The sequence below is a fragment of the Talpa europaea genome (genome assembly GCF_964194135.1).
Source record: "Talpa europaea genome assembly, chromosome: 6".
Taxonomy (NCBI): domain Eukaryota; kingdom Metazoa; phylum Chordata; class Mammalia; order Eulipotyphla; family Talpidae; genus Talpa; species Talpa europaea.
This window is the reverse complement of record NC_140072.1, coordinates 96,492,181-96,504,813: the sequence shown is the minus strand read 5'-3', so window position 1 is coordinate 96,504,813 and position 12,633 is coordinate 96,492,181. Positions and strand designations below refer to the sequence as shown.

The 12,633-nt window shown below is 35.6% G+C and overlaps 1 protein-coding gene across 1 annotated transcript in view; it reads left to right on the top strand.

Moving 5' to 3' along the window:
• The window catches only part of COG3 (component of oligomeric golgi complex 3), a gene marked incomplete at its 3' end in the record, with an annotated part of 54,468 nt that overhangs the window by 30,337 nt on the left and 11,498 nt on the right, over positions 1 to 12,633 (top strand). The window contains exons 16-22 of the mRNA XM_084235985.1: positions 598 to 687; positions 3,959 to 4,079; positions 6,438 to 6,526; positions 6,628 to 6,762; positions 10,042 to 10,117; positions 11,574 to 11,701; positions 12,498 to 12,596. Coding sequence (XP_084092111.1) covers positions 598 to 687; positions 3,959 to 4,079; positions 6,438 to 6,526; positions 6,628 to 6,762; positions 10,042 to 10,117; positions 11,574 to 11,701; positions 12,498 to 12,596 — 738 coding nt within the window. The remainder of the gene's footprint in view (positions 1 to 597; positions 688 to 3,958; positions 4,080 to 6,437; positions 6,527 to 6,627; positions 6,763 to 10,041; positions 10,118 to 11,573; positions 11,702 to 12,497; positions 12,597 to 12,633) is intronic.

The following is a 12,633-nucleotide window of genomic DNA, read 5'->3' as shown; positions in this document are numbered from 1 at the left end:
ACTGCCGGGCGAAGGTCCCACATGGTGCACGGACCTCTCCTGCTGCCCGCTGCTCCCCTCAGCAGTGTACTTCGTCACTCTGCCTGTTCTATTCTCCGCTCTGGCTCTGGTGAATTCTCTCACCCTCCATGTCTCTGACTGTATCCAGTGCCTGTATAAATAAATCTTTAAAAAAAAAAAAAAAAAGAATACTGAGTAATTAAATTTTTAGAAGTGAATTTATTGAGACTTTGTTTTAAAGGTGGTTTTATAGATTTTGAAAAACAGCATATAATACAAGATAATGTTGGGGTGCGGGCTTCATTAGGTTAGAGCTACGTTTGCCTTGTTTTCCTGCCACTGTTTCCAGCATCTACAGCAGAGCCTGGCATGAAATAGGTGCTGAGGAGATACTGTTGAAACATCACATTAGTCTTTGACAAACTGTGTTTTAGTAGAAAGATTCCATGAGACTAGGAAACTCTGCAAGGAGTATTACCAGTAATAAATTAGTCCAACGGAGGAAGACAAGCAAGCATTGTTTACTATACTCAACTCCTATGATTTTTCCTTTTTGTAAAAATGCTACAGAATGATATTTCTCTTCTGTTTCACCAGAGGGCAGTGTTCCAAGGACTATCACAGGAAGCCTTGTCTGCTTGCATTCAGTCCTTACTTGGAGCATCAGAGTCTATCAGCAAAAACAAGGTTTGATGAAGTGTTAGGTGAAGTCTTTCTATCTATAATGATAATGTGGACTTTAGCATTGACTTATAGCCACAGAAATTTCAAGCCATTTTGTTAGTAGAGTTTGTTTAATAGGATTTAATTTTGAGACCACTTGACAGAAGCTAATATTCCATTGTAGTGCTAAATAAAGACTAGGCTTCATGTGCCAAATTTGTTAAAGAGTAAAAAATGATACTTACATTATAAATTCTTTAAGATAAAAGTTTCATGTTACAGCTTTGGCAACTGGGGAGATAGTAGGCTGTTATTTCTCTGGGCTATCAAAGCAGTTTCTTCAAGGAAATGTAACAATATATAATCATTTCTGATGTTTTAAATGATATTGAATGACTTTACTTGGAGAAAACCAGCCAGTCCATTTGGAAGACTGGCAGGTTTGACCCTTGGGGTGTGTGACCACAAGTAGTTGACTGTGACACTTAACCAGTTTTAATCAAAAAGGGATCTGGGTCTGAATAAAGGCTGCTAGCTTGTGCCTCCCTGATGGCCCTTGAGATTTATTTTTAGGAGGTATCACTCGATTGGAAGTGTTGCTCTGTTTAATTCTCCACTGAAATGTCTGTTGCGTATAGGGAAGGAGTTTTGGGGCCTGTCTCCAACCAAAATTTCCTTGCTGTTCTGAGTGTTCAAACCTTTTGAACCTTTCTGGACTTCAGGTTTACAAACTTGATTTCTAACTTCAAAATCAAAAAAAAAAAATCTTTCAACAAAAGAATTTGGTATCCTGTTGAAAAGCTCTAGCTATGTCTGTGAACACTGCATCCTTCCATTCATGGAACAAAGAGTTGAAATGACATTTTGACATGGGGAACAGAAGAGGATGGAAAATGATGTTATAGACAAGGAGATTTAAGTTTTAAAAAAATATTTCTAAGTAATATTTTTTATAATAGGTGGAATTAGAAACACATGTCTGATATTAGGGAAATGATTAAATTGTGACGTATTCCATATAGTGAACTATTACAGGGCCATTACATTTTTTCAAATGAAGCAGTAAAATGGAACTATAATATGTTAAGGCCAAAAAAAAAAAAAAAAAACAAAACAGTATACAAATCATATACACACTGTGACTTTATGCAGTGAAAAACATGAATTAAAAAAATATAGCAGTGAAAACTTTTGGGTGACTATGAATTTTTCCTCCTTTCGGGTGACTATGAATTTTTCCTCCTTTCCCTTATACTTTATTTTCTAGATCATCCACAGTGAATGGATATTTCTTAGATTACCAGGAGGAAAAAAGATCTAATTTTAAAAAAAGTTCATATACTTATAATATATTCTCTTGTACCATGTCCTCTTTTTTTTTTTTTAAAGATTTATTTATTTTTATACAAGAACTGGGGTACAGGTCAGAGGCACGGGAGAGTGAAAGGATTCGCCAGAGACAGAGCGGGGAGCAGGATAAGCAGACAGACTGCAAGAACTGCTGAAGGGAGCAGCAGGTGAGACAGGAGAGGTCTACCTCGCCATGTGGGACTCTCCCTGGCTAGCCAGGAATCGAACTTGCGCTGCAGAGACTGTGGACAGCTCCACAGCGCAGCACTCAACCCACTGTGCCACCGGGGAGGCCCCCCATTGTCCTCTTTTTAAAGGGAGGAGTGAAGAGCCTTTTGATTATTTAGTCTTTATTCCTCATTGCCAAAAAGTCCATCCTCCTCTGTCTAGTTATGTTTCCTACGCATATAGGGGATTTAAGTATGTATGAGGAAGCTCTCAATTTGGTAAACTTTTACTAACTTATTTTCATGGGTGAGTTGAAGTGTTTCTGCCTTTCAACTTTTAAAAAAGTTGTTAATGAAAATGGCTTAATGTCCTAAGAGTTTTTAAAGGCAAGCAATTGTTTTTACATATTTAAATTGAATACCTAGTATGTTGGTACTCTAACATGACACTGTTGACTAGGTTACAACAGCTGTAGTAAAGTAAATTAAATCTGTTACACTGTTTTTCTCATTGGAAATATTACTTCTTTTAAAAATAGAGCAAGTATTCCTGCTTATTTAATTCTGCGTTCCAGAGTGCAAAGTGAGTTTCAGAGTGCAAAGTTACACTTATATATTGGTTTTGTGTTTATTTAGAAGAAGGACAGAGAGAGAGACGAGATAGGAGTCACTTTGTGTAATAACCTTTTTAAAGTTTATGTGGCTTACATTCTTAATTAGTATAATTACAGGAGAAATGTTTTCAAAGTAAGATTCTGTCTTGAGTTGCAGCAAAAACAGCCTTGCTCTTGTAAAAGTAAATAGATTCTTTTAGAAATAAGAGCTATGATTATTCACTATTTAGGAATTAGGTCAGAGCTCTGAGAACTAAGGTTGAATCACAAGATTCTTGTGGTTGGGTGCTAAGAGGGCAAAAGGAAATGCAGTGACTCTTGCGGTGTAGGTAGTCAACACTATGTAGGTTTAGGATAATCCAACATGGTGATCCCAAATCATTTTACAAATCATTTACATTTACCCCAAATACTGTACTTTGTATAAATATGAGTATTACCAATGTTCTGGATATTGAAGTCACTTTGACCAAATAGTGAAAACCATGGCTAGAAAGTCATGAGAGGACAGAATCATGCTCACTCTTTGAAGTTTTCTTTACTGCCTATTCTGTGCTAGTGTCAGGCCACACCACTTGTATACTAAGTTAAAACAGACTTGGGCCTCCCTGGTGGCACAAGGTGTTAGGATGCAACCTATGAAACTATCCGCAGCCACTGCAGCACCAGTTCGATCCCTGGCGGGGAAGCTGCCCACATAGCGCAGCAGACCTCTCCTGACTGTTTCGCTGCTCCTCTCAGCAGTGTATTTCAGTAGAACTGCCTGTTCTGTACCCCATTCTGTCTCTGGTTAATTCCCCCACCCCTGCTCCTCTGTCCTGTACCCCAGCTCTTGTATACATAAATAAATAAACAAATCTTAAAAAAAAAAACAGATTTGATATGTTTTAAAATGTGTTAGTTTCCATCCTTTTGTCTGATTTGCTTTTTGGGATTTTCTAAGTAAAGCATATAACAATAAGAGTTACTTAAAGTAAGGTTATTCCAAATAATTTTAATCTGGGTATTATGGGGAGAGTTCATTGCACAACAGGATGTTGGCACTATGAAGTTAGGTTAATGACCATAAACCTAGGTAAATTAATGTTGATTAATAACATGCATTATGTACTCCTGGTTTTAGTTAATTTGTAATAATACCAGTTTTTCTATCTTACAATTTAGAGTCAGATTGATGGACAACTTTTCTTAATAAAGCACCTTTTGATTCTTCGTGAACAAATTGCTCCATTTCATACTGAATTCACCATTAAGGAAATTTCCCTGGACCTCAAGAAAACTAGAGGTACTTCATTGCCCTGGCTGGCACAGTTGGATGTGTTTGACCTGTCCAAATGTGTCAGCACAGGTTATAGGTTTATTTTATGTTCATCTGCAATTTTTTTTTTTGCATGCTATGCTTGCTAAGCCTGCTAATTGTTCCTACTAAATTAAGTTGTCAACATCCTAATTACATCTCACTCACTGTATTTATTTTCTTCGTGAAGGGAACTATATTTGAACATTTCAAATTCATAATATAGTACTGCCTCTCTTATATTCTGCCACATATTGCCATAACCATAAAACGTGAAAAATCTGCATAGCACATACTTACAGTGTCAGCTAATTGGGATGATTTTAAGCATTGAGTTTATTCACAAAAATCAAGGCATCCACCTGGAAAAAGAGAAGAGTACTTGACTACGAATCTGAAAGAGAGCCTTGCTCATCATTTTTTGACTCTTGTGATCTTGAATAGGTGTCTTAGTTTCCCCATACTAGGTAAATTGAGGATAGTCAACTTGTCATGATACCTTCATCAGGTTATCAAGATCATTAAGAATGAAAATGTGTGTTAAAGTGCTTAGTAAGCTCAAGATGCTTAAATAAACTCAAATGTTATTATTAAACCAGGTGACTGTTAAGTAATTGTATTTTTAGGGTCTTTGAGTTAATGGACCTTAAATCATCTTGGGAAATAAGACTCACTTATCGGAATGATTTGTCTCTGAATTAACAAGAGTTGATTTTTAAAAGATTAAAGTAGTTATTTTCTAAGATGCTGACCATAAGCAGTTATGTATATACTATAAATACCCCTTACTTCTCTAAGTTATTTACAGACTTACCTAAACTTCATCTTAACCATTTCTAAGAGAATTAAGCTCTAATGCCTCAGGATGTTATTTATGTAAAGAATGAACTTTGCTGTGATATATTGAGAAATAATCACTTAAATTATTTTTCATGTTCTATGGTTAAGAACAATTCCAAATACAGGATTTTCTAGGACATCACGTTGTTAGTTCCCTAATGACCGTGCTTATAAGTTTACTTGATTTAACTCACCTGAGAACCAAAGAGGTCTTCTCATGAGTAATAATGAAACAGTTTACTCTTGTTTCTTAATGCTGTCTCCTTCCTACCACAGAGAATGCCTTTTGTTTCTGTTGGGATTTGGATAGTGAACCTATATGTTATTCATCCTGTATGTTATTAATATACTGTGGGAATTTTTTTAAACAGCCACCATATTTCCTGGCTTTTACCTTTACAGAATGCATACTTTTTTTTAGAACTTATTCTCATCAAGGCTTTCATCTCCCAGCTGCTTTTATTGATTTCCTTCTTTCCTTTCAGTGTGAGGTGTGGGAATGGTGCTCTTAACCATAAAGGTGCTGATTATCCTGACTTTATGGGATGATAAAGCAGGGTTGATTACATTCTTTCCTTCTTTTTCTCATTCATTTTTGCTACCTGGTTCTAGTATAGAGGTTCTCACACTGAGGTGTGAGAAAATGGCAAAATTTGGTTCAAAATATATTTTTTTATAACATAAAGCTTACATAATCCAACCATATGGTGATTTGCTTTGTTTATTGCAGACAGTCTTTCAGGTTTATGATAGAAAAGAGAGCAGAAACAAAGAGCTGTTTACTAAAGCTTTCCTCTGAATACTGAACCTGCTAGAGAGGTTCTTTTTCATTGAGACTAGGGTCAAGGCAGTAAGTGCTATTAGAGCTTTTCATGCTTTGTTTTCTCCAGTCTGGCAAAGCAAAGCAATGTTTTTCTTACTATTACTTGTTGATACTTGCTATCTTAACTTTTAAGCCTCTAACCTCTCATGACTAACATTATCTCTTATTGCATTTGAACATCAATGAGACCTGACTTACTACTTTGCATAGATTCTAGTTAGTCTGGAGGTTAAGAGGTAAATATGTCCTTTTGGTGTTTTCTTTCTGGCTGACACATTAGTTTATTCACTCTGCTTCAAATGAATAAATTTCTGTGCCAGCCAGGATCTTGACAAAACAAGCTGGGTAAGTATATGAATTTTTATTAAAAACTTACTTAACATCATACAAGTAAAGCAGTGAAAATTTTAAGGTATTGATTATCGTTGATCATTTTTTTATTATAAATCAATTGTTGAGATGAATAGTCACTTTATAATTCTGACTTCCAAAAAATATCTGTGTGTGAGTCCTGTAGCCATTGTTGGCAGTTGTCTCACCCTCACACTCAGGTTAGAAAAAATAAAACCACTTTTGCTTTCTGGTGATAAAGAACTAGTGTATGTTATTTAAGTTACTAAAACAGTATTCAGTTTTTCTCCTGAAACTAACATTTTCACTGGATGAGTAATTTTGTTTCACAGATGCAGCATTTAAAATCCTGAATCCTATGACTGTTCCAAGATTTTTTAGACTGAATAGCAACAATGCCTTGATAGAGTTCTTGTTGGAGGTGAGAAGAAGTCTGCTTCATTGGTGGTGGGAGAAAAATTACATTCTTTACATGTTTGGTAATTTCTAGGCATCTACAGAAATTGTCTTCTTCTTTTTAAGGGTACTCCAGAGATAAGAGAACATTATCTTGACTCTAAAAAAGATGTAGACCGTCATCTGAAATCAGCCTGTGAGCAGTTTATTCAGCAACAGACCAAGCTATTTGTAGAGCAACTGGAGGAGTTTATGACAAAGGTACAGACCTTGGTGCATATTTGATAAAGTAATTTTGAATTCTTACGTGTCTTTCCTTTTGCATTATCCTTTTGCAATACACTGGCAGATGGAGATGCTGTAAGCCCAAATCTTAATGATTTCTTAATAAGACTTAGCACTTAATAATCTTAATAAGACTTAGCACTGTTTCTTTCCTATTAGGGAAACTTTTGAATTGAAACTTTTAGATATACTTAAAGAATTTTTAGTTTTGAAGAGTAATTGTGTAACTGTTACAAAGCTAGTGGTAGCAGACCTCTGGTTAGCTATTTTTTTTTTTTTTTTTTTTAAGATTTATTCCCTTAACAAGAACCAGGGTACAGGCAAGATGCATGGGAGGGTGAGAGGATTTACCAGAGACAGAGCGGGGAGCAGAATAGGCAGACTGACGAAATACACTGCTAAGGGGAGCAGCGGGCGAAACAGGAGAGGTCTGCTGCGCCATGTGGGTCTCTCCCAGGCTGGCCAGAATCGAACCTGCACTGCAGACAGCTTCACAGCGCTGCACTCAACCTGCTGCACCACCAGAGAGGCCCTAGCTATGTTCTTTTTATCCACATTGTAGATGTTTGTATCTGGTCTGGAACTCTTACTTGCTCCTGCATTAGGACCTACATGGCTATAAAGTTTTTATGTTACTGAATTGTTAATCACCACATATATGGATTTAAAATTATCTGTCTCCCAACTGAAATCCATCACTTTGCAAATATCATCAATGAAAAATTAGATCATGGCTATTTTAATTATCTGGTTTCAAACTAATAATTAAAACACTTTGTGGGGACTCCCTGGTGGCGCAGTGATTGAGTGCTGGGCTACGAAGCTGCCCGCAGCCTCTGCAGTGCCAGTTCAATCCCCGACCACCGGCGATGGTCCCACATGGCGTGCAGAGCTCTGCTGCCGCTCCTGCTGCTCCCCTCAGCATTGTGCTTCATCAGTCTGCCTGTTCTGCTCCCCGCTCTGGCTCTGCTGAATTCTCTCACCCTCCTGCGCTTCTGACTGTACCCAGTGCTTGTATAAATAAATAAATAAATAAATCTTTAAAATATATATATATATAAAACACTTTGTGTTACCAAGGACTTAGGTTCATAAAGCTGTTTTAAAAGTCTTGAAGTTATCATGCATTTATTAAGCCTGTATGTCTGCCCAGACTTATATTAGAGGACTTTGTAAAAAGAATAAAAGTATGCTGGCCCTGTTTCATAAATTTATTTATTGAAGTCTTAATTGGGGAGAAAAAATGTATTTGTGAAATGACCAGGCAACAACTAAGGATATTTTCTATTACTGACTTCTTGCTGGATCCATCAAGCAAGAAGTTATGCCAGAAACCTGTAATAAAGCCAGAGGATGTTAGTTTCTAAAATAATAATATGTACCCAAAAAAGGAAATGTTAAAACAAACAATTCTTTTATCATTGGCAAATATTAATTGCTTAGTGAATTTAGTCTAGTCATATCAAGTATTTGAAGTTTGTGTGTTTTCTTCCCAACACATAAATTTGAAAGGAAAGTGGTAGAAATGTTTCCTACCAGGTTTTGATTAAAAAAAAAAAAAAGAAATATTGATACTTTGTAACTTATAGATATGTTGTCATAGTTTTTACTGAATTGTCCTCATGGAAAGCCAGCTTGTGTGTATTTTTGGGAAAGCACTCATAATATTGGTGGAAAATAGTGTAGATGAATATTTTGCATTAGTGGTACGGCATGAATTAAGTTGATTGTAATAAATTCTTGGATTAGATGGGTTTTTCTAGAAAAGCATTTTTCTTGATCAAGAAAATGAAAATTAACTAATATAGTTGTCCAAATTGACATTAGCATAAATTTGATAAATTTCATAAAACCCTTCAATTGTTTATTTTGGATGCTTCTGGACAGTATGATAAGACAGATTGTGTGACTGTATAGAGAACATTCTTGAGTTCTGAGAAGACTTGTTTTTGAACTTAAAGACTCGGGTTGTGATTCTAATCCCTTTTCCCTGCTATATATTAGTTTATGTCATTTTTTTTTTACTTGGGCTCTCCTTATTGGGATGCCTTTTTTTCATTAGTTCTTATCTCTGATATCTATCTAGAGTATATCACAGATTGAAAAACTGAAGGTAACATCCTTTCTGAATTTTTGGTACAGTAAATAGTCTTTCTTGAGAAAAATAGAATAGCTACTAGAAAAACTTATACTCTTTTGCCTTATTTCTACTTCCCCTAGAAAAATAACCTTTTCTCTAAGCATTTGGTCTCAGGGAGTGTTCTAAGTGTTTTGGGATAGAGGTTCATAAGAAAACAGTTCAGTCAGATATTTTTCTGTAACTTCAAAAGCTGTTGATTTTGTTGTTGTTCTAGAATTTTTTGGTATTGAATACTGCTTAAAACAAATTCTGAAGTAGAACGTGAACCAGTAGAAATGGGTATAGATAAAAAAGAACATAGAATTTTGAGTCTTAAGAAAGCTAAGTCTAAGAAAGAGTCCAAGACTCACTTTTCCCATATCCTGACTGCAATTGTAGGCAAGCCAGGTGGTTTCTCCACATCTCAGTCTTTCAATCTCTACAGTGGAGATAGCAATAGCTTCCCTTATCCCTACCTAAGGTTATTGTGAGGATCAAAAGAAAGTCATATTCACAAGCATGCTTTGTAATTGTAAAGTACTACAGAAGTGTTACAGTGAAATATGGCAAGATTAATATTTTACTTTAGCAAAAATTCTGAATTAAAAGTATAATTTCACTCTCTCCAGCTACACTTTAGCTTCTCCATAATTTGCCACCTTAACAATAGACTTGTTCAGGAAGCTAAATGTACTCTTTTTTTTGTTTGCTTGTTTTTGCTTCTCTCTATATACATATAGCACTGGTTGGTCATGTGTACTTTTTTTTTAATTAAGGATTTTTTTCTTTATGCATACAAGACCTGGGGTGTAGGTCAGAGGTGCAGGTGGTGAGAGGATTCACCAGAGACAGAGTGGGGAGCAGAACAGGTGGATCTACTAAAATACACTGCTGAGGGAAGCAGCTGGTGAGACAGGAGAGGTCTGCTGCGCCATGTGGGTCAGCTCTCTGGCCAGGGATCAAACTCATGCTGCAGTGGCTGCTGATAGCTTCATAGTGCTGAGACTTAACCCCTTGTACAACCAGAGAGGTCCTAATTATTATTTTGTTTTAAATAGTGTTGTATATCCTTTGAGAGGTACTAGTTTAATTTGTCTTAAACCATCTGAAACATTTTTTCTTTTTGTCTCTTCTAGGTTTCAGCATTAAAAACAATGGCCAGCCAGGGAGGTCCCAAGTATACTCTCTCACAGCAGCCATGGGCACAACCAGGTATTCACATTCACATTTTGGGATTTCTTTTTTTAGACTGTTTGCATTTATATAGTCCTTGGAGTTTGTTTCCTACTCCTGTCACAGGCTGGAATGGAAGATCATAATTGGCCAGTGCCACTTGCATTTCAAGAGTATTCTAAGGGAGAAAGAATCTAGTTAATTAATATAGGTTATTAATCTCCAGTTAAAAATAAAAAAAAAAATAAGTGGGTTAATGGAAATACTTTGAGCCTACTGGTTTCTCCCCACCTGATTTTCATTGTGTTTCAGCTTTGATGAAAAAACCGTATCTGATAGGTTGAAATTATGGAGAATACTGTTTTTAAGTTTTATGTGACAAATGCTGGGCTATTATTTTGTTCCACATTTTATGCAAGTTGCATCTGTTGCTTATTAACAGTTTAGAATGTCTGAAATGGATGCATAGAATGCATCACTCTTACATAATTACTTTAATAATTCTATAAATGGCTATTTAAATTATTTTCATTTTGTTCCTCCATATACTTTTAAAAATATCTCTGTACACACATTTTTGTATTTTGTGAGTATATCTATAACTAAATTTCTATCAGGGACAGTATTCAATGAGAGTGTATGTATCTTCAGTTTTGCTAGATATACCTAATATCCTTCCAGAGATGATAAGCCATCTTATATTACCATCAGTAATGGGTGAATGGGCCTGTTTCTCTACATCCTTATCAGATGTGGATATTTACAATATTAGTTTACCAATTTGAAAACATCTGAACTGTTTTAATGAGCATCTTAAAAATTAAGAGTGAGATTGAGTATTAATTATTAATGTCTTTTGTAACTTCCTTGGTAATTACCTCTTTTAATACTTCTTACATATTACTACTCTTCCATGGAGCTTCTTCCTACAGTACACCTGGACCACATTATTATTTCAAATACAGTTTCATGGAATTCTACTTCCTTTCTGTTACTGTAATATAAGAGTATAACAAATGGAGATTTAGCTCCCATTAAATATGTTTGGATTTTTTGGGAATGATCTCATATTACAGTATTTCTTCTGCGAGGCAGTTCTGCAAATGAATAAACTCATTCATTATGAAGTAATTTTTATTAGTGGCTGCGACTGACCTTTTTTTTCCTCCTCAACTCTTATCTCTAAATTTCCTCCTCAACTCTTATCTCTAAACTCTTATCTCTATAATATCATATTATAGTCATTTTGAATGTCCTGAAGCATGCTGGGGTGCCTCATCCCTCAGGATTAGAATTTTGTATATAGTAGATATTTAATGCAAGTTTATAGGGCTCATGGTTAAACTTGACAAATAAATAAGAAAAATGAAAGAAATTATTTGGGGAAATAAAGAGTTTTCTTTTGTTATTTGTTCCTTTTATTTGCCCCTGAATTAAAATGGAAATGTTTCTTCTCCTTTTCTTTGTGACACTAACAAAATTAATTTTTTTCCAGCAAAGGTCAGTGAACTTATGATAGGTGCCTACAAAAATATAAAAGCAAAACTGCCTCTGACACTAAGAAGTATGTCATTGTACCTCTCCAATAAAGACACCGAGTTCATCTTGTTTAAACCAGTTAGGGTGAGTGTTCTGGTAATTTATTTGAATGTTGGCCAGTCTCTTGAAGTGTGCTAGCCTTGTCTGCCATTTTCCTTTTCCTATAGAGCTTTTAAAATGTTGGCATACTAATATAATGAACTTGATTAATAATCACTGTGATTCTTGACACTCTTATACAGCCTGTATCTGTCTGATTATATCCTTTTTTCCATCATCACTTTCTGTTATCTTTTAGCGCTAAGGTAATTCCTACCTCAAAGTAGAAAATATTAAATAAATAAACGAAAAATCAGATGCTCACATTGGACGTGGCTCAGCACTTGAAAGAATAGCTTTTCAGGAATTATGTCCCATTTTACTAGTGAGTAGTGGAAATAAATGACTGCAGCAGCCAGCGACCAAGGGATTGAATGTCAGAACAAATTTACTACTCATAACTTCCAGCTCTGCGTGGCTGTGTGCTTTGGTTGATTTTTAAAGCACATTTTATGTGTCTGGGAACTTTATTATCTTTTTTGTAGGAGATTGCTGAATACTTTTCATTATTCTCTGGATGAGGCTGGGAGGTGGGATGTCAGGGCTTGCTAGAGTTTAGTCTTTCTAGGAAGTATTATATAGTACATCTTAGTCAGATTGTGTTAGCCTGTGAAATACTGATGCAAATTATACGTCTTTGGTAATCCCGTGAGAGATACATTTCCTCCTCTCATTTTGGTAAATATCACTAAGATTTAATATTCTTAGTGCTTCACATTTAAGATAGCAGCATATATTTTCAGGGACTCATTTAATATATCATCCTTTTCTTCTTTCTAAGAATAATATTCAGCAAATCTTCCAGAAGATCCACGTTTTGTTAAAGGAAGAGTTCAGCCCTGACGAGGTCCATATCATTGGTTGTCCTACTATGGAACAGGTGAGCCAGAGTCTATAGGTCTTGGTTACTGTCTTTT